Source organism: Conger conger, chromosome 9 (genome assembly GCF_963514075.1).
Source record: "Conger conger chromosome 9, fConCon1.1, whole genome shotgun sequence".
Taxonomy (NCBI): Eukaryota; Metazoa; Chordata; class Actinopteri; order Anguilliformes; family Congridae; genus Conger; species Conger conger.
Window position 1 is genome coordinate 22948868 of NC_083768.1, and position 22492 is coordinate 22971359.

Genomic DNA, 22492 nt, shown 5'->3' on the forward strand with positions numbered 1-22492 from the left:
TATTGTGTGTTTAGACCGTAGGAGATGGTAGATTGATTACATAAACAGTTTTGATTATATTTACTTGAATCGAAATGTTCCTTCCATGAAATGTTATGTTATGTAAAATGGAAAATATTATTTTATGGATATATTTTCTCAGAAAGACTATGGCTTCAGGGGTATATTGCACACTCCCAAATGCAAGGACAAAAAAAGACAAATGCCAACTATGCTAAATATGGACAAGAACATTTATTTAAAAAACAAGCACATGTACAATGTGGATTTTATATACAATAAGCCACAGGCATAAAGCACCAAAATTAGCAGGTCCAAAATAATTGTGTTTAATGAGTCACATTTTGGTTCTAGCCTCCAGGACTTGCACTGGCTAAAGATTAAAGCAAATTCCTGAATTTCAGATGTGGTTTCTGCTTGTTAGAAAAATGCTGGGCAATTGTTCCTTCAACTAATTATAGTCTCATCACTGAATCTTGCCAAAGTCTGTTACTGCCTCCACTTCAGCACCAGAGCCGCCCTCGGCCGCCCTCCTACAGCATAATTACAACACACAGATAGCAACAAACGGGCAGCTGCAGTCTAGGGGGATTATTATAATGCACAATGTTTTCCGCTGAATATGAATCATATTGGGTTACTTCTGGTAGATCGCATCTAAATTTGATCTACTTTTCTCCATTGTTTATATTTCTCAGCACATACTTGGTGATTTGAAGGTAGTTATTATAAGCCCAGCCCCGAGAGGCACTGTAGTTCTGGATCATGGTTTTGACCATTGTTACCTCCCTGAAGCGAATTCCAGAGGATACCCCCATGCCTCAGCATTCAGTCCCACACAATCCGCTCTTGTTGAAATATTTTGCAAAACACCACTGGATGTTCCACATCTCATGTGACACATCAACGTGGCTGGGACTGATCCATAACAAATTATCTGAGCAGACAAAGGTCTTTTACTTTCTGCAGGGAGAGAATCACAGGTTACTTCATAATTACCCCCTTTTAAAATCTGGCACAGCATAAGGCCACTGGGAACGGGACCTCCTCTATGACCTTCCAGGGTGGCTAGCATGCAATTTTAAATTTTTACCGTAACCTGACAGAAACAGGCTTACTGATACCTAGCCCAAGAGAAAAAAATATGCCAGGGAAGTTAATGTTACCAAAGCAACAGATCAATCCTCAATCCAGGATTTGAACGCATATCCCTCTACTCCAGACTGCAATAACCTCCTGCTACAGCCTCGAGAGAAATGAAATGTGACCTGTTGTTTTAAAACATACGTAACTTCTTGGCAGCATGCGGCACAGAATGAAAATATATTACGCCTTTTGCTTTAAGATGACCCTATTTCATCAACTCAGGACCAGCTCCACAACGTACCCCCACAGGAAATCTACTCCGCTGAACCCAGACACCTTCACAACATGATGAACCACCATCGGTTCAGAGAAGATCAGAGAGTAATAAAGACTAAACAGAAGCTTGATATGATCACATAATTCATACTTCACTGGTCTTAACACCTGGCAGGTTAATTCAACAGGATGTATGTGTGGTCCCACAGTCCTTTTTATGAAATTGGGTTGGGGCTCATGCAGTTTGTTGGCATGACAGGCTGATTGCACATTTCTGAAGACATTAAGTTATTTGGATGAAGTCAACAAACTCATCGAGAACATCCAGTCCAGATTCATGCTCCAGGGATTGAACCCAATGACTGAGTTAAGATTATTCCAATGATTGAGTAATCCTATCATTTTCGGTCTCTGAACTAGTCAGGAATTAGCCACCAATGTACTGGAAAAAAACTGGAAGCTTTAGGAACAGACAGGGTAAGGATGCCTTTGAAAATGAGAAAAACAAACTGTCCTTTCTTGGTCACTGTGACGTCGGAGGCAGCCCATCACTACTCCAATCGCAACTAAGAAAAGATCTCTTGTCATCTTGTTAACACATCTGTGTTGTTCAGAACAATGACTTTCAGAAAGAGACAGAAGGGGAAAGGGCAACTGGCTGATGATCAACACGGTAAAGGTTTCCTGGAGATAACAGCCCCACTGTCTTGATAAGCCATGAGATTAAGTCTATAAATGTATTAAGTGTGGATGTTTGGGGGCTTGAAGTGAAGATTGCTGCTCTCTGAATGACAGGAGTTCAGTGTGCTCACAGTTTTACACAGTGAACATTTCAGAAAACCTAATCACATCATTACCGCTGATACATCACAAGTTCCTAATTACCTGACAGTCACACTACAGACTCCAGAATCTAGCTCTAGCAGACACACAGACCAATCCTTTCATACTGTTTCCACTGGCGATATGTACAGTGTCTGAGGATGCCACTTTTTGTTGTTGTGCTAAATGTCAAGGAAACTAGCTAAATAAACACTACCAACAGCCATAGAAATGAGCTTTGATAGAACTTTAATTAAAATATCAGATTCAGTTTAGAATATCACAAGGAATACGTTGTCCCAAGGATTCCTGCATGGTATATCCTGTCAAGGCATTACTGTAGACACTCACCATAGTCAAGGGTTAATTCCTGACCATACCAGACCCTATGGAGAGAAATTGGACCTCCATGCATACACGCTGTCCCAAGCTGACTAAGCATGTGGTTGAAATGTAAACCTAGCCACGAGCAGCAAAATCCAGGGCCTGAGCACAAGGGAGTCATCAACATTAATATTAAAAAATCTGACTGTAGGAAGTTTAGGAACACTTTACTTCACAGAAGAGGACCTCATAGGCCTACGGGTGGCTCTCGCTGTTAAGATGGTCATTCTGAAAGCAATATGTGAGTCCTGCAACTGGGTGTTTGAATTCCGGCCACGCTATTGCTGACATCCCTGGCTGACGTGGAAGGCAGCAATTGGCCCAGCCTTGCTAGAGAATGCTAATCCTCCATAATGCTTTATACAGGAAATATGGAAATAGGAGGTCACCGATGGTGTAGGGGCGAGTACACCAGCTGACTTTGTAGCTCATCGCTCTCTAGCGGTCACTCCTGGTCAGGCCCGGATGCATGGGCCGAGAACATGCTAACCCCACAATCCTCCAACGACATGGGCAGAATGGAATGGGTGGTGCATGTGCTTTGCGGAAGATGCGAGATGTCATCATGTGAATGGGAGGAGTCTCCTCCTGAAGCTGGAAGGAAGGATTGGTGGGAGATCAAGTTCAGCTCAGTTCAGGCTGGGGGAAAAAATGGGAAGGGGGCTAAAAATATGAAAGAAAAAAGAGAATAATATCAAAAGAGAAAGACATGACAAAAGAGGAAACAAGGCACTGACAAAGCAACACCCCTCATCTAGGAACTGGATCTGTTCCCTTCAAAGAGAGGTAACATTTAAACAGCACACTGCATTTTGCCCGTAAAAAGGCATTGCCAGATTTCTCATATCTAGCATTTTACAGAAATTACAGTGAGTCAGTCTAATCCCTTAAATACTTGTTGGTCAATTCATTGTAATTCTAGAGCACCATAACTACAGCTTGAATTTGAGAAGACCTTGAAGTTCATTCAAAGGTTTAAAAAAAGTAATGGTATTAAGGTACTGTTCAGCCCTCCCAAGACACACATAAACAATGCATAGCTGACGCTATGTCTGGTGTGTAAACAATCTCTTTGTAAGTGTGTATTAATACTTTCAGTGGGGAGTATGTGTAGGGGGGCTTTCACTTTAAACATTGCAGTTTCCTGTAGTACAGCAACAAGGGGAAAGGGGTGGATGTTGTTAAGACTAGTAAAGGTCAAGGTTGGTATATTACATTAAATTACATTAATGGCATTTGGCAGACAGCATTGTAAGGTAAAAAAGATGGCAACGAGGCAAGTGACCTGATAGCCAACATTTTGCTAAATGAAAAAACTTGGCCATGGTGGCAAGATTACAATGTGTTAGGTTTGTTGCTATTAATACAGTATGTGTACAACAAGAGGCCTTTGTACAATATCCAGACTCTAATGGTGTAATTCAATTTCTCCTAATGCAGGATATTGGTTGCATTGAGGAGAATTAGTATAAGACACTAGCACTCTCCATTGGTTTCCATAGGATTGTTATCAATGGGGAGCAGCTTGGGGATCCAGTTCAATTGAAACGTGTGGAAACATGTATAGTCCTTAAACCAAAAATAAAGCATTGCATCAAAAAATTAGGAGGAAAGCAAATTTGTTCATCAACCAAGGACAAAAGGCATAGTGATTAATGATAGCTTGAGTACACAAAAAGATTAATAATATGTTAGAAATGCCGACTGATGCAAGGAAGATTTTTGTCACTAAAGTATGTATAATTCCCAACAAGCTGACACAATCAGACCAAAATTACGGAGTTTGAATGTGAATGTGTGAGCTATGGAAGCTTCTGAATATACTGCATATAATGCGGCATGAACATTGAAATATGCAATATTCCTGGGAAAGCTGCTCTGCAGCCGTATACACTCCATCCGAAACGCTTTATAATTATGAAATAAAAATTAAGGGAGCCAAAAATGAACTCGGTTGACTACAAACCATAAAAATCTCCCATAAATCATATATTTCCTCGATGCAAATGAAAGAGGCAAATAAGCTCTATCATCCAAATATAGTGTATTGTCAAAATCTTTATATTTTGTATGGTAAAAAATGTAAGCGAAGCTACATGTATCTTCCCAAAACAAGAGCTGGTGTGCTGTTATGAATAAAGACAGATATCAGACATTCCTGAGCACAACAGCACATCTCTCAGTATCAAAAACATGCAGGGTAATGTGAGCCACCTGTCCTGCACAGACAAGATTTACAGGGAAATATGGGGGCTTTCAATCTGCAGGTATGAAGAACATCTGTCTGCTCAGAACAGCATGTCCTGCTAACAAACGGGAAAGAGGAGCGGATGATCTTTCAGGGGAAAATCAATGCGCTTTTTTACCAAGGAGACCTCCAGGGCTCAAGGTCAGGTGAAACCACAGCACTGGACGAGCACACAGAATGACACAAAACCCTTTCTCCATTTACTCCTCTCAGCATTCACCTTGCTGGATGGTCCATCATCTACCCCAGCATTCTCTGTCTCTCTCCTCTGTCCTAAGCCTCACCGAGAGAGAGAGAGAGAGAGAGAGAGAGACTGTCCGTAGCTTGTGTTTCATGAAACATTTAAAAAGGGCACGGGATTTATGAACTCTTCAGCTATTCGCAAACAAGTCAGGAAGATCATAAAATAAGTGGCTTTAATTGAGCCCGTCTCTAAGAAACAAGCTATAAAAAAGACTGCTTGTTTTTCTCCAGGAACCCGAGGAGCCGCACCCTATTGGCTAAAGCAGATTACATTATCACAGGTATCTCTGTGTTTTCTGGGTTTTTTGTGATCAGCAAAGCAGGGCGACATGAAAGTAGATAAATCCCCAAAGATAGGTATCTTATTGATGCCTGGCGTCCACTCTTCCAATGTGTTTAGTCAGGTGGTACACACATACTTGACAGTTAAGAAAGAAACCTGGTTGGACACACAATATCGGTCAAACTGTGTATAAATGCAGTAATCGGGCAGTAAGCATACAGGGGAATGTCTGTATTTATTTTAGAGGGGTGATACACATTAAAAATAAAAAACAATTAAATACAATGGCAATAACTCATGCAGTGTTTGGATGTCTCAATCATCTGAGGATTCCACTTCCATGGAACCCCACTCCAACTGTTCTCTCCCCCACATTCTCCATCCTTCCTGTCAGAATCATATGGCCCTCTGACTCCACCCCTCCTGAATCCTCCAATCCCTGCCCTCCATGCCCCAGTGTCATTTCAAGTTCTGGTGAAAACAGAGGATTGTGTGTCAGGCGTAGTTCTACTGAGTATGAGTCAGTGAGAGAGTAATAGTGAGACACAGAGAGAGAGAGAGAGAGAGAGAGAGAGAGGGAGAAAGGGAGAGAGAGAAAGAGAGCAGGATTATTTGCCCATTCCTTCTTTGTAGGCGCCTATGAAAAGACGGGAGAGGGAAAACACACAATAATAGCACCCTTATGGGAACGTGAGCCGATGAGATTAGATCCATTCAAACGATCATCAATTTCATGGCCTATTACCCAGCATGCTTTGATTTAAAGTTGAAAAGTGCCAGGCAGTTAATATGAGCAGAGCTGTGTTCATTCCTGCTGGGTGACCATTTGTGTTTCTCACAGCTCCAAAATCAATGTTGGGCTGATTGTACAATAATCCCCAACCCTCCCCATCACCCAAAATGGTGCCTCGTCAGGGAATGCCACAGTAACGATGGAGCTGAGGAAATTAGCTTTCAGAATAAACAGCTTCCCAACCTTCCACTGTATAATTCTTAGCTCTCATTGTTCCAGAACTAGCACACCTGCAATACCTTTTGAAGTTGACATTATACTATGTGTGCTCCACTTTCCAATTCCTTAGCTCCATGGCAACTCCCCAGCTGAACGAGGAAGAGTGGGTAGTGGCTCATTATTAAGCCTTAGACACAACACTAGCACACAAACTGCACAACACTGGCACACAAACTGCACCACGCTAGCACTCAAACTGTACAACACTAGCACTCAAACTGCACAACACTAGGACACAAACTAAACAACACTGACATACAAACTGTACAACACTAGGACACAAATTAAACAACACTAGCACACAAACTGCACATCACGGTAGACTTTTCTCTACTTCTCTTTTTTCTCTACAGAAACTTCCAGATAACACAAAGCTGCTCCATTATCTGAAGTGCCTGCTGCTACATTATTGTGGAACATTAAATGGCCGCCGCCCTGGTACAAATTGGAGGGTACAGTCAAACAATGCTCCCCTGTTCCTGAAATAAAAGTTGGAAAAAGCTATTAATCTTGCTTTAACAGTGACTAGTCAGACTCTGGATGGGACCTGTGTGGAACAGCCATGATTCCAGTGAATACACTGGGGCTGATTTGAAAGGAGGATGCCCTAGGACTGTTAGTTACTGGTCTGATTTCCTGCTATAAATAAATATACCATTTATGAACGAATTAGTCTGCAGTAAAAAGGTCAGGCTGAATCTTATGATAGCAACACAGTATACTGTTGTACTGCTGAGCACGTCATCATGTGAAAGTCATGCAAATGTTGTTGCAACTGCATCAGGATCAAAAGTCATTACTGCAATCCACAGCCATATCGTTCCTGTCCAAAACTAAAAGCTAAGGTGAAGCCTTTACATTACAGAAAGGACATGGCCCCTCTAAGCAGATTGCTGTCCTGTCAGAGGGAAATTGCTCTTTGCCACAGTATCACCCGCTAAATTTGGATATTCAATGCGTGCCCGAGATTGAATTAGAGCACAGAGCTCTGGGCCCATCGGAAAAGGGGCGCTTTTCCCGGATCCAGCTGCCTCTGGAACAGACTGGATAACGAGTCCCCTCTCCCATCCATTACAGCCTGGCTGCAGCTTTTACTCATCGTAAACACAGGTCTGCTCCCGACACCACCCTTCCACCGAGCGCTCTGCTTCAGAAACACCGCCTTTCCCCCACCAGCACGTGGTGCGAAGCAGCGCAGGCAGCTTCTCAAAACTGTCATTTTCCCAGACTAACATGATCCTCCATGATTTAACACCAGAGAGAGCAGGAACCAGCAGCATCACTCTGTCACCATCACTCTGTCACCACCCAGAAGCCCCTGTGGTCAGACGGCACTGTTAAAAGCTCTCATGCCCTTTCCACAAGCACTCCAAGTGCACCTCCTGTTATGACTCATTTGTGATCTATTACAATCGGCTGAGACACATACAATATGTACCTGGACATCTCTTAAAAAACAGTCTTCCCTGTAAATGTGGAAACTTGAATTTGAAATAAACGTTGACGTAAAATGTTCATGAAGCTATCTCTCAAAGAAAAACACAAAAAATGTAATCCCTATTTTTGCTCTTTGTTGTGGGAAAACTGGTTGTGTAAAGGTTGGTGAGTGAAAAAGGACTAGTATGCATGCGCCTGTTTGAATCTGCTCAAAAATGTGAAACTTTACCCTGCACTGGCGAAAAGCATTTTTAAAACAGTTTCTTGAAAGTATAGAATGAAGTGTCACAGCAATGGAAGAGCTAGTGTCCGTGTTGATTGGAAAAAAAATATTCCAGAATATCGCAAAAGTGAAAAATCGCTATGAGAAGAAACCAGGGTTGTGATACTGTCTGACCATTCCATGCATATACTGTAGTGTCTGAGAGTACAGTGATGCCCTTCATTAGTGGTGAATTATAATGCGTAATGCAAGTGCTTCATGGCAATACTCTCACCAGCAAGACTCATCGATCACAAACCATGTTATCTCCAGCCTCCCTGTGACAGTTGTGATGGACCTGCCTCTCCCTGCCTTGCTGAATACAGTCAGAAGAGGACATGCTGTGTCCTACACCATTAATTGTGAGAGACGTGACCAGGAGACACACAGAAGAGCACAACACCTGTGGGTATTTCAAAGTCAAACACCTAAAGAAAATTCATGGGTTTGGTTATGTACATAACAGGCACAAGCTTTAGATTAAAAAGTGTGTGACTATATTGTACTATTTTGTAAGGGAGAGTGTAAAGTGCTAATGTGACTGGTGCACAGCATACTGCACCACACTGAGAATCGCACGCGATAATTACGTCCAAACAAGACAGGACAAGCTAGCAGTGAAAATGGCCGATTCTTCCACAAGGGACTACTTGAGGTGATACGACAGGCTCCAGGGCATGACATCACCATCTATAATAGACACATTTCCTCAGCTCGACTACACTGGCTCCAGTGAAAGCCTCATCTCCGATAACCCAAGCCATTATCCTCACGCCTTGGCATAGCCTCAACTTTAGCTTCTTCCTGCACACAATCATATAGAACATGGCTGCAGGTACATTCTTTGTGTTCCTATGGCCACCCCTTACTGCAACATACCATAGGTTTCACTGCAGGGTACAGAGGGTGATGGATCCTGAGTAGTGGGGTTTACATAGTGTTTTTTCAATGGGAACCTGAGGGTTAGTCATTTGTTTGTAATGGAAACAAACAAAGCACCACACTCAGGGCGAGGAGCTCAGTCAACGTAAAAGTTTGGCCATCGGAGAACGGCTCTGGGACCAGGACTGGTGTAAACACGCCCCTGTTTGACACCGCCGGGGCAGCCCCTGTTGTCCCAAGCGTTCACTCATGCGTGACGGGATGGGCTGGAACGACGGGAATTCCTTCAATTCAGGATTTCTGAATAAACCTCCGCCGTGAATGGCTGAAACTATGCGCTGAGGGTGACCCCTGCAAACAAGTGCACAAATACTCAAATACTCCAATTCTAAACAAACATGTACAATAAAAAGCACCCCGAGAATGCTCCAACCACTCCCTGCCCCTATGACCCAACCCTGGCTTTGCCTGCAGTGGTGGTGGGTCTGGTTTTCTCTCTGTATCTCTCTGTTCTCTCTCTGTATCTGTCTTTATTATTCTAAAGATCCACACTGCTTGACAAAATGTGGTACAGGACGTCTGGCCTGGTACTTCCTGCAAAGCATTAGTTGGGGCATATCACTAGTGAGTCTCACAAGATGCCGAAGGGGACTGTTCATTCTTCAAAGCCCCACTCCCTTGCAATAATCACGGCTAAGAACACCTGTGGTCCTTAAACAACACACGTAATGGAGGGGGCAGTTTAAGACATGGAGGGTCATTGCGTTGACTCGTTTTGGTTCTACCTCAGCACTTGAGTGCTTACCTGAAGTTCCTGACATCAGAGAGAAGCTAATCACCTGGTACTGATGTCAATCAGCCAAGCTGTTTACTGGAGTTACCTGTGAGCATCAGTTTACAAATTTATGTAGCAAGCCTTCCTCTGTTATTAAAATCGAATCATTTGTTTGGGCAGCCCTGTAAAAAAAAAATTCCCTTTGGGGGGTTCCCAGTGGGGGTTCCCTTCATGGTGATTGACCAGTGAGCTGTAAAACCTATATTTTAATTAGCAATTACAATTGTCCATAAGCATTAGCTCCCATTAGCAGCTAATTCATCTTGATGTTACTTCTCATAAAACAATCAAACACAACACAATTTTAAGTTACAGCTGATGGCTGGCCCCTTTCTACAGAAATCATGTACTACGTACTACCTACAGTATAATATGTTTGTGTAACAGAACTGATAGCATATGTAAGGTGGCACTTCAACAGACCATGATACAAGAGAATAGAAAGGACCAGCTCCTACAGAGCAATCCATACTATGCCTGATAAGCTTGTATTAAAACAGGATCAGGAAGATAATCAGTTTAATGATCCATGGCCTATGTTTATGATATCACTGCCCATCACTGATTGGTGATAAATGGATTATGGAAAAGCTTCTGTAAATCACATCATGCAAAGTGAGCTGGCCAGGTACATGATAAACAAAGGACTACTGGAAATTACGCAAACTCTAGTGTGACGTGCGGTTCGCAGAAAGTGAAACAGTCTCAGAAACTGGTCGGTCTACTTTCACACGCCTCAGGGGGACAGCATGAAGTGACCTTAACCTTAACCTTAACGTGATTTTCTCCAAACCAGCTCCCCTTGCAGATAAATGCTGCACCTGGAGCACAGAAACACTGGCTGTCCCTCAGAGGCATACCTGTGCTATCAGGTAATCTATGACCGTGAAAGCACTGAGGAGTTTACTTCCCGTACGGTCTCGTACCCAGTCAACACACCGTTAATTTCTCCCTGGCCTCTTATAACTGTTGGGTGACCCCCTGTTGGTCAGATAGCACGTCCCAGTTCACTCTCTCATTCCCACAGCACATGCTTTTAGCCGATGGAGCCTCCGCCCTGGGTCCTACCTGCTTTGCACTTGTCCGCCCGCCCAAAGTGCCAAAGGCTCCTGGCTTTCCCCTGGCCAGGGTTCGCCTGTCCTTTCTTCTTCCTCGGGATGGCATTACCCATGATGCTGCTGGCCCCAGGGGCTTAGAGTCCCATGCCCAGCTCGTCCCCCCAGCGCGGGGGCTGCCTGCATCAGTCAGCGCTGGCTCCTGGGCTGCAGCTGCGAGGGACGGTGGTGTCCGCTCACACTGAGAGAGACTGTGCACGCCTGAGTGTGTGTGTGTGTGTCTGCGTGTGCGCGTGGGTGTCCCTCCCTCTCTCTCTCTCTCTCTATTTCTCCATTTCTCCCAGGCTGAGATCAGTCACAGCTCGCCCTGACCAGTAGGAATGCGAGGAAGGAGGGACTTCAGCTCCCAATAGCCCTCCTTGGACACATAAACACAAACACACCCACACAAATGCATGCATATATGCACGCACACACGCGCACACACACACATACACACACAAATGCATGCATATATTCACGCACACACATGCACACACACACAAACACACATACACACTTCAATAGTGCCCAAATACATTTTAATTTATTAATTATTAAGTTAAAATATGATGATGATGATGATTATTATTATTATTATTATTATTATTATTATTATTATTTAGGAATTTCTTATCCAGAACAGCTTGATTATTTCCTAATGTTTCCTAACACTAATGATTATTTCCTTCCTGAGCTGTGTGGTTGTGCAGGAAACTCAGAATGCACTGACATTTCAGATACAGAGCTTCTAATTACATTTACTGAGGAGTGCCTGCTACTCATCAAAGTAACCAAGAACTTCAAACAGCCAAAGGTGATTCCAGATATAAGCAGACACCACAGTACAAAACGCAATGTGTTGGCAATATTTTGCTATTGCGTTTAAAGAAAACAGGCTCAATCTGAAAATGTCATTTTTGTTTGGAACAGTCCACTGCAAAATTACATATTCACTCTTAGATTCTTGTATTTTTGTAGACAAATTATGGGCTGGAATCTCATTCCAGGCCACAGAAACAAAGATGGGTCATTTCTCTTTGGCCCAACATGAATGGCTTGAGCAGTTCACAACTTTCCGATGGAACCTCTGCTATTGTTGCTTCAAAGGAGGTTTGGCAGGAAAGTGAAAAATTTGGAGAAAAATGTCCCGTATACTATAACAGCCCTGTCCACAGAGCTGGTGTGACACATGCCAACCCGGGTTCCCTACAAGTGGTGCGGTTCATCTCACGGTCAGGTCCTTCTTCCAGTTTCCTTCGCAGAGAGGGGCGATCACCAAGACCTGAGTCAGAGGCACTGGAGTGCAGGTGGAGCGTATAGTTCCCTCAGAAGGGGAGAAATATGTCTGAATGTGGGGGGGGGGGGGGAGCCAGGACAGAGAAGCACCACTTGCAGGCTTCATAAATTCCCCCGATTAAAAACAGGATTTCTGAGCAGTGAAAACAGGCGTGGTGTCAGGAGTGATATGGCCCAGAGACATGGGCTTCAGGTAATCCCGGGGAAATATATGACTGCTGCAGGAGGGAGTCTGAATTGAGGAATCTCACGCCTCATAATTCCAGTTCAATATTAGCCTACCTGATCCACAGAGTACACTGTTTTTCTTTCCAAAACATCTGTTCCTCAAAATGAAACACTGGCCACTGAGAACAAAAGAGGTTTGAAGGCGAATGAATGAAACATTTCAGCCCAATAAAAACAATCACTTAGTTGGCCTAAAAATACGCGCAGAGATATAAAATGGCTGAAGGTTTGGACCGTGACCAATGTAACATTTCAACTGCAAGTGAAAAGAATGTGGATTTTTCCAATCACTATCTCCAGCAAATGAATAGCTGCCCCAGACAGAGGTCTTTTATTCCATCTCTCCAGCACCACCCGTATCAGAGGCTGCTGGCCTGCGCCACTCCCTTTTGGAAGAGAACAACAACTGCAAGTCATCACCCGGCCACTCCCCCCAGAGCATCACTACTGTTCTGATGAGTCAGGAAACAGGGCCGATCCGATCGGCAACAGAGTTTCAGTAACTCTGCTGATTGGCTGTCAATGGTGAGCCATCGGATCAGGTGAACAAGGGGAGGGGGGTAACCATACGAGCACACCATTTTGACTGGAATCCGCTGAATGGAAATGTGATATCGCTGACTAAAACTCCCTGACTGCAGACTGTAATATCCGTGAGCAATCCCCGATGAGAAATTGAAGCAACGAGTTTCTGCGAATCAATGGCATGCCAGAATCACTGCATTTAGCCGTACATTTCTGGATGGATAACGCTTCATACACTTGTACATACTGTAAAGGTAACATGTCAGAGATATAAGCTAAGCTATCTAGAGAGAAGACCTTCGCTAACTATAGGACAGCAAAGCCCCTCTCCTTTCCCTTTCATAAGGTGGTGGATACCAATAGGTTTCAGATAAATGGAAAGAAATGAGACAGACAGGGGTCTTTCTTTGGTATTGGAAAGTCATACAGTATGTGGGATGGCAGACTGCTGCCCCCCTCATAAAACTGCTAATGCTAATCTGTCTGTGGACTGGAGCATCATCTTAAACTAACCAAACCCTGCTGAACCAATCAAATGTCGCCATGACAATGTTAATCTGGGAAAGGGGCCACAGTGCCCTCTCTTGTTGTGTTCTGGCAGCGCATTGAAAAGACACCCAATCCGCGTCAATTAAAAACCGGAAAAAGAAGCAAAAGCTAAATTCCTTAATTATTGCGTGAGGATGGCCAAGGTTTCAATGCTTTAAAATGTGCCAGAGACACAAAATAATAACTAAAATGATCCAAATAAAATTAGACACAATTAGACACAATCTAGACAAAGACTGATACATGCAGTCCCGGCCAGTCTGGCCCTTCTCCTCTGACCTGTGTCATTAAGGTTTAAGTTGACAGAAGGTGACAGTAACGTAAATAACCACACATTGCAACTGTGGAACAATGCAGAAGAGCATCTCTGAACACACCTAGAACCTTGAAGTGATAGGCTAAAGCAGCAGAAGACCAATACGTTTTAAAAATAAGTCTAATAAATACCTAATAAAGTGCTCACTGAGTGCATATGTCAACTCATAAACACCGTTTACAGATGGCCAATAACAACAATTTAAGGGATGCATGAACCCAAAATTCTCTGATGTATGCCCTGCTCCTCAGCAATCTCCTGTGTGTGTGTATATGTGTCTGTGTGAGCGTATGTGTGCGTGTGTGGGTGTGCGGGTGTGTGTGCGTGTGTATGTATGCGTGCGTGCACGAGTGTGCATGTGTGTGTAAGGAGGAAGGGTGGACATACATAAATCCACGCTAACAGGTATCAACAATTTCCGAAATGCGAAAGGAAAGTTTCCTGTTCATTCTCGGTAGTCTCAGAACTTCCGCATGACCCATACAGACTGGGTTGGCAGGCTTAGTTACCTGGGGAACAGGAACAGAGTATAAAATCTGCCTCAAAGACCTGCTTAAACTCTCACCCGGGCCTCGCCCCTCAGCCTTCTGGGAATGTGGTTGTCAGGACGATCGTCCGTCGCCCCGTGGGGAGATAGATTAAGCTTTCTTCCAGAGTGAGATGCAGTGTGGGGGAGCTTCAACAGGGCCCCATGACTGCACCTTTTCCAAGCCGTTGCTGTGGAGAATCTCAGGTGGCCGATTTACCCTGACGACTGAGCTGTCAATCCCCCACAGTGGAAAAAGTCCAATTAAAATGTCTGGTCTTGTTAATGCAGAGGTTTAAAAAAATCAGTTGGCTCAGCAATGTTCATACAACAATACACAATGGATGTACAGTGTAAACAGTGCATGCAAAGTGTTGTATGTAACACAGCAACATGAAAGAACGTTACATAATTGTGATAATAATCTCGTGGGTCTTACAGTAGGTCTCTAAGCAGAACTCAAGCAGAATTTGATTTTACATTTAATGACATTACATAATTACATTCAGCCAGAGCAACTTACAAGGTAAGTCTACGGTATGTTTGACTTAACAACCATAATACCCAACCATACTTGCTGCTGTTGTGTACTAACTCAAACAAAGGCTTGAGGGGAGTGAAGATACAGTATGAACAGAAACATATTCCCAATGAGAAAAATGAATTCCAGTGTTTTTATCATTCATGATGGGCTTATGCCATACAATACCCTCTAGTGGTCAGAACAAGCCAGTGCAAAAGATGGGGATACACGCCTCCCCCTCTGTACAGTAAATCATACTGCAGCACATGTATTTACAATGTGAAATTGCTGTAGTAACAACAGTAACTACAACAGTAAATTGGGGGGGGCGATTCTTTATGGAAGAAATGCACCACTCTGTCTCAGTGTGTGGCTGAAATTATTTTGAGCATGGTCATTCTGCATACAGTGTGGCTGTCGGGTGTGGCCAGTCCAGTATCAACATTTCCATGCCCAAAACGAAGAGGCCAGTGCGGGATCCAGATGGCCCCACGAGCTCCATCCGCTCACACTCTCCCCCCGCATCACCCACAGTGGAAAGCCTGTTTTTGATTGTAGAGAAATTCTGTACATTCTGCCACAGCAGTATGACACAGAGCGGTGATTTATACTGGAAGTCAGCTTACTGGCAGTCTGAGTCCAGGAATGAAGCATGTAATTTAGGGACTGAACCCCTCCTGAAAAACAAAGGCCGATAGGAAGTGCGTATAAAGCTCTTCCACTTCCCCGCTGGAAAGGTGTGGTGCCCCTCCCATGACCCCTATGTTTCCTACCAAACTGCCAAATGGATCAAATGGAAGTTGTACACAAAACGCTACAACTAGCAGTTGCATATGGTACTCGCAGACCCTATTTGACAGATTCCACACTATTAGAATGCCACATAAATGAAGTAATGAGTCTCTCCTCCCCTCTGCCGGCTCCTACCGAAGCCTTCCAAGCCGCGCTGTCATTAGGAGAGCGAAGCGCTATTACAGGCCAGGAGCTCGGATCCGTCTCATGACACGGTCCTTTCACATCTGAGGGGTGCATCTGCCGAACTCTGCCCCATCTGTCCCTCCCACTGTGAAGTTTCCGCTTTCAAGAGAAGGAGAAGTGGGGGGAGAGCACGATGAGCCGTGGAGAAGAGCAGCGTTTATATACAGCTGTGACAGCCTTCTTCCCAACTGCGGCGGGCTCTACGCAGTCCGTAAACGAACGGCACCGAGTCGTTTAACGCTCAAACGGCAGCAAACGGCACCGAATCTCTTAGCATAGACGGTCGCTACTAAGTGAAAGCACGATAGCAGCCAAAAATAGCAGCTGTTTGATCACAGTGTAGCTCATCCCCGCAGGCTCTACCCCAGCCCCTCACAAACCAGTCCAGTGCATAGAATGGGGCCCTTATATTCCGGGGTTCGGTGTATAAACAGTGGCCCTCAGCCAGCGGAGAAATGTGAAGTGTCCGACAGGGACAAGATTAGACACAGCTGTGCAAATGAGTGCACACTAGCATCCAGTGGTCCAGTCACAGCTCGACACATCAGTCTAAGAGCTAAATAAAAGTCCCGAGAAAAAGACAGGTCAGTTCTGACACAACTGTGAAAAATATGGTTTGCACACATTTGGTTAATCTTTCCAAACCAAGGTTTAATGCAGAGGGAAGTCTGCGTACATACAGTAGTAAGGCTAAAATGCTTTCCATAAGATGAGAAAACCGATGACCAATCAGGGTGATCCCTAGTCACCGAGTCATCTGTGTTTTTTGGAACCGTAGGTTTGTACGCATCGCTGCTTCTCTCGAAAGAATCAATGGAGACCTTTAAAACACAGCAGAACTACATGGGAAGCCGATATGTCATAACCAAATACGGAAGCATTTAGTTTAACTACAAAAGGAACCATTAGAGAAAAAGTGATGTGCAACAGCTAGCCCAACTTCTCTGATGAGTCAGTGCGCAGGTATTCAAGAATGAAAAACATGGTATCGTTCATTTCATGTAAAAGGAATTTCATTTTTATTTCCAGAATGTGTTTGACTGAAATGAGTTATGGTATAACTTGGTTGCAACTCAGTTATAAGAATGCACTTTCTATAAAAAGAACTCATTCCTCTTTGATCTTGGCTTTGAGGTCATGAATGCAGGACAAGGTAGTTATTATAAGACACTTTCTAGTTTTTAAGACTGGATTTTCTACTGATGGTATCTGTGAAATGACGCAGGAGACTGAACAATATTGTAGGAGGTAGGTTTCAAAACACAAAGGCAGCAAAATTGACCATTGTGTCCTCACCTCATGTGTATTCCACAATACCTTAACAGACAAATGTGCCTTTAGTCTCGTTATTATCACATTTGTTGCAATTTCTTTTAAAATAGGCTGCTGAATTGATAATCCATCAAGCTTTCTCTCAACCGAAGCCATTTCTACTACATCCTAAACTCACCCATATCAAACCCATTAACTACTAACTACTAACTACAAATGTTATTCTGGCTCTAGTATGATAGTAGTTCAGTATTACTTAAAATATGTCATTTGTGGGTACAACTGTAATATGAGACTGACTGGAACCCATAACCCTGTGTAGGCCGGAGTGCAGAATGAGTCCGTCACACTATCACATAATTTCACTGAGGTAATAGGCGAACAGCATGAGCTCCAAAATCCAACTGCTGGGGTCCACCGCTTACCAGCATACTGCTACTGTATCACCTGCAGCAATGTACTCAGACACACAGCTTCTGGAACATTCCGAAAGACTCAACCCTTTGTTCTCTCGCAAATCAGAGCTGTCTGTGGAATGCAGGAATTCTGTCTTTCGGAACTGGGACTGAAACCCAACCAGCGTTAAGTCAAATTCCATCTACTTCATTGGATTAATGGCACAGCGGAGCACACGGCATGTCCAGCAGTTCTCCGCTGATGAAACAGGATACCTGAGTTTTTAGATGCCACCTTCACCAGGAGCCAACTGGAGACGCATCGTTTCTCTCAGTCTGAGAGAGCGGGGCACTGTTCTACAGAAACCGAAAGGGCTTTCGTGACATGGCCGCCTGCATTCATCAAGATCTGCCTCAGTGGGCTATTAAGAGCCGGCAAGGGAAGCATGAACACGGCATGAACGCCCCGGGCAGCATTTGGGCTCCGTTCTCGAACACACACTTTCCACATCGCTCTGCAGGGCTTCATTCCTGGCGTAGTTGTGTGTGCCGCTAACCTGCGCCTCAGACATGCTTGCTCATTAACCTTTCAGGGTGAACAGGAGAGAACGGTCATGTGACACCTCTGAAGTGACTGCCACGCTGAATCACTGCAATGCGAGAAGAGAGGTGACATCGATAAACACGGGTGCAGAAACTTTGGGTTCAGGAGGTGAACACTGTGGACATGCCCTCTGAACTGTCAAAAGACCAGAGAAAAGGTCAAGCCCTCATCTTTCTGACCTATTAGCTCTCTGTTCTCTGGAGAACTTTCAATTAAGAACACTCCTCTCCCCAAACCTTCTTATGAGTTGGAGAACATTGTATAGAAGTTTGTTTGCTCAAGAAATAAACAAATAAATAGCATTTAAACCCAGGGATCCACATTTTGTGAAACTGCAACCATGAGATCTACTCTATGAGTTCAGTTGGTGCATATGAGCAAAGGACAATGGTACCTAAGTCTGGGATAACTGTATTTTTTCCATACCCATTGTTTAAATGGTTTCTTCTGCACGATGCCTACAACCTGCATGTGATGATTATGTACCGGTTTAAGGACATGTGCTGACCACTAGATACTGCTTGTAGCCTTGAATAAGATGCTTCACTCTCTGCTGTGTCTTTCTGCACAATGTGTTTGTATGTGTTTGAGTGTGCCTGCACGTGCGTGTGTGTGTGTGTGTGTGTGTGTGTGTGTGGATGTGCCTCAGTGTCATTTATAAAAGTGCTTCCATAGCACTCAGTTAGTGTGCAGAAACAGCCCCTCAGTGTTATGACCATCCCAAAACATCAGGGTCACAGCCAATTTGAAGCTAAAGCCCAACCCTCCCTAGGGAAATGAGAGTTTACAGCTGAATCTTTTCACAAGGACAGATGGAGCAGAATATAGTTTAGACTAGAGAGCCAATCGTTATGAGTAAAGCGACTGAGCGAGAAGGAAAAGGGTTGCTCTTAAAAATGTAAAATCCACAGGAATGGTTTTTACATTTACATGACCCTTATGGTTAGGACAAGGATCAGTGGGGTTGGGGTCATGGGGTCAAATCCATGGACACAAAATGTCTTCAGGGAGATGGTGAATACATTTGTACATGCTATGCATCTGCATCTGCACTGGAGAAAGAGCCTCTGCCAGTTGAATGAATAATGCTCTACACTGCACCCTGAGTTGGACAGACCTGCGGGTTTGTGGCTGGACTGCCATGGCAACGGGAGGTTTGCTGTTTCTGTTATGATTTAGTGTAGTCCTGTTATCTCTGCGTGAGACAGGGGATGTGGGACTCCGCCCTGAGTTCTGGGACAGCCGGTCACATGGGCAGCCGTGGCAGAGAGCTGCACTCACCGCAAGGAACTCCAGCAGACTGCCCACATGAAAGACAGGACAAATGAAGAACAAAATGTCTCTGTCTTCCGTCCCATTACTTTAATTCTTATTTCAAAAGAGTTGTTGATGACAAACAGGCTTTAGAATTTCATACTCTGCCCTAAGCATTACTGAAAACAGGATTAACTATGTTACTTTTATGTAGAGTGCCATAGATATCCCTGTATGGTATCCTGCTTCATCGCTTTGTGAGGGCATGAAATATTCAAGCCGGTCATTTTGTCAGTCACCTGACAGGTCACATGACATGGAAAAGTGAGGGGTGAAAAAGGTTTTTATGTCAATAGGTGTATCCATTACACAAATTTTACAATACAGCACATACTCACACTCACACCCTCACACACACACACACACACACACACACACACACAGAAATATGATGCGCTTTTTGATAACAAAACAACCCTTAAATAATAAAATCAACTTAAGCTACAGTTACTACCCTGGACAGCTACATTGTATGACTGAAATATGTGAACCATGCTAAACTTAGAACAAAAGATGATGTGGCAAATGCCCCTAATGAACAACATAGCATCACCATCAGTAACTGCATCTGCATGCCTGACTGCCAAAAAAATCAAAGGAAGATTTCTCTTAAAGAAGCTCAAATATGTCCGAACGAAGTCTGGTAAAGACGTCGGCGCAGCTTAAGAACCTCCAGCCGTGAGTCTGTTTCCACTTAACAGTGCAGGTGTGCTCCTTAACTCAGCTCAGCTTGCAGAGTTAAGTGCAGGCTGTGGAAAGATAGGGCTGAGGGTGCACACAGTGTTCTCCCTCCCACAGACGAGCTCTCATCCCACTCCGTCTAACATGGGCTAAATTACTCATTCAAATACCACATTCAAAGAGTCAAAAGATCCGATTCTCAAACCCTGGAGTATATGCTTTTGCCATCATTCCATGTTTCTGGAGCAAAAGCGATGCTTTTTTCATTGACTCCCATACAGAGTGGGTCTAATGAAATTTAAATCGTATGTAGTGCTCCAATGACACAGCTACTTCCTGAAACTTGTGTCCTTCACGTCAGGAACTCATACTGTTAACTCAAGGTCCTTTGCTGATGTGACGCAAAAACACCCAAGGATACCATGTGTCAGTCACAATATGAATATCACTCAGGTGACTCAATCCTCCAGGTTTTTCAAACATTGTGCGTCATTTGTCCCTTGGATCCAAGAACTCAGAACAGAAGAGCTGTCGGTGAATGTGCCTTGCTCCCTCTCTCCGAAGCAAGGGTGTTTTTTAACAATTCAAACATCCCAGTTAGCACCGTCAGACTTGAGACAGGCGTTGTCGACCGCAACCACGTCAGAGAACAACCAAATGTAAACTAACACGGCCGTGTATGTCAACAAGCGTATCAGTTTCATGTACTGCATGCAAAGATGCAAGCTTATTTTAGTCTCACAGTGCTGTCGTTGTATTCGGCTGGTGAATCTGCTCTCTCCTCTCCCAGCCACGGGAACATGCATGCGCAGACCCTTGTGTAAACAGTCAGACTGAGCGTTTGTTTTTAAGTACAGAAACAATTTGCTGTTGCGCAACCAGCAGAAGAGCGCTGGATCCGTCCAAAAACCACCTCACTCTAAACACAGCTACAATGACTTCCAGGTCCGGATCCCCCATCCCCTCTTGCCCCACACGTCTGTCTCCACACGTTCCCACACCCAATTACGACGCACCGTAGGCAGGAACCGGACTGCACCAGCTGTGGACTGGACACCCCGCCAACTCCAGTGCGCTCAAAGACGTGGGCGGCCTCTTTCCCGTCCCCCGCGAAGTGCTGGAGGCTTCTCCACTGTGCCTCTCCCTCCTTCCCCAAAGCTGCGTGGGGGTCACCCAGCTGCAGGAACATGGAACGAGGGGGGAGATGGAGAAGTCGCGATTCGCACCCCGGTCGCATAACGACCTATCGCAGCCAAATCCCCTGGACGCAAGGTCGCTCAACAAGGCCCCCAGCACAAAGGTGACGCAATCTTTTAGTGCAAGCTGGCCGCTGCGGTAAGCCCGAAATGTGCCCGTGTAGGCCTGATTCACAATCGCATGGTGTCCCTCAACTCAACTGGAAGTGCGATTGTACCAGCGATTGCATCAGCTAAGAGCTGATGTCAGGCCGCGCGTACGCACCCCTATCCCCCACCGCTATCGCCCCCGTTCCCTCGTCCGTCCAACCGAGCGCCTGCTGACTCTGCAAATCTCTCTCCTCCAGTAATACCTCTCCGCCGTTCTCCCACCCATGGCATGTGCTGCACAGTCTTTGTCTGGCTGACACCACCACCCAGATCTCCCAGATACAGTACCAAAGTGTGACGACATCAGTTCTGTCCCCGAAGGGAAGATTATTGAATCATTATTGAACTGGTCATGACCCAAAAAGGCTGTGGGTTCAATCCACAGCTGTAGCAGGGGTGTTACCCGCTTAAGCAATACACTGCTGCAGCCAATATCCAGCTGCATAAACAAATTATATACTGGATAAGTAAAACTAAAGCTATGTGATTCACCTTGGGTGAAAGTGTCTGCTGAGTTAACAACAGTGATGTAATAGGTGATAATAAATGTGTCTCTGTACCACATGAGTGAAATCTGTCACAAGAGAAACCTGGGAGGCAACAGGAAATCAAACACAAGAAGTAAGGAGTAGGAACCAACAGACTTAAATGTCTCTCAATTAGCAATTATCAACATTTTTAATTCCCCACAACTGAAATATAAACTATGATATGAAGAAATACAAAGAAATATACATTTCTTATTTATACTGTCCCTAAGCAATGTCCCTACACTGAGGGGCAAGGTTTGGACTGTACAGACACAAATGAAGGCACACACAGTCTATGATTCAGGCATTTTAAACAATCATTGCCTTATGGCGGGTTCTTATCCAAACAGCTCAGCGAGACGGCAACAGCTATAATCAGCAGGCAACTTCGCAAAATCTGCAGATCTGCGAGGTCTGTCAGAGCAGGGAGGCAGAGTGCAGTCGGTAAAGAAGCCGTTCTAATTAAAAAAGCATTTGAAAAGAGTTGGCAGCCATCGCGCTGGCTCAATAAAGCATTGTGTCTCTGTAATCTTCTCCCTGGA

At 44.4% G+C, this 22492-nt stretch overlaps 1 protein-coding gene across 4 annotated transcripts in view; it reads right to left on the reverse strand.

The window, feature by feature from the left end:
• nhsl3 (NHS like 3) overlaps nt 1–22492 on the reverse strand; it is a 59427-nt gene that overhangs the window by 27205 nt on the left and 9730 nt on the right. Inside the window, exon 1 of one of the 4 annotated variants that reach the window (XM_061255068.1) lies at nt 10839–11059. The exons of the other annotated variants lie outside the window; for them this stretch is intronic. Coding sequence (XP_061111052.1) covers nt 10839–10941 — 103 coding nt within the window. The 5' untranslated portion in view covers nt 10942–11059. Of the gene's footprint in view, nt 1–10838; nt 11060–22492 lie in introns of those variants that run through there. 4 annotated transcript variants of the gene reach the window in all.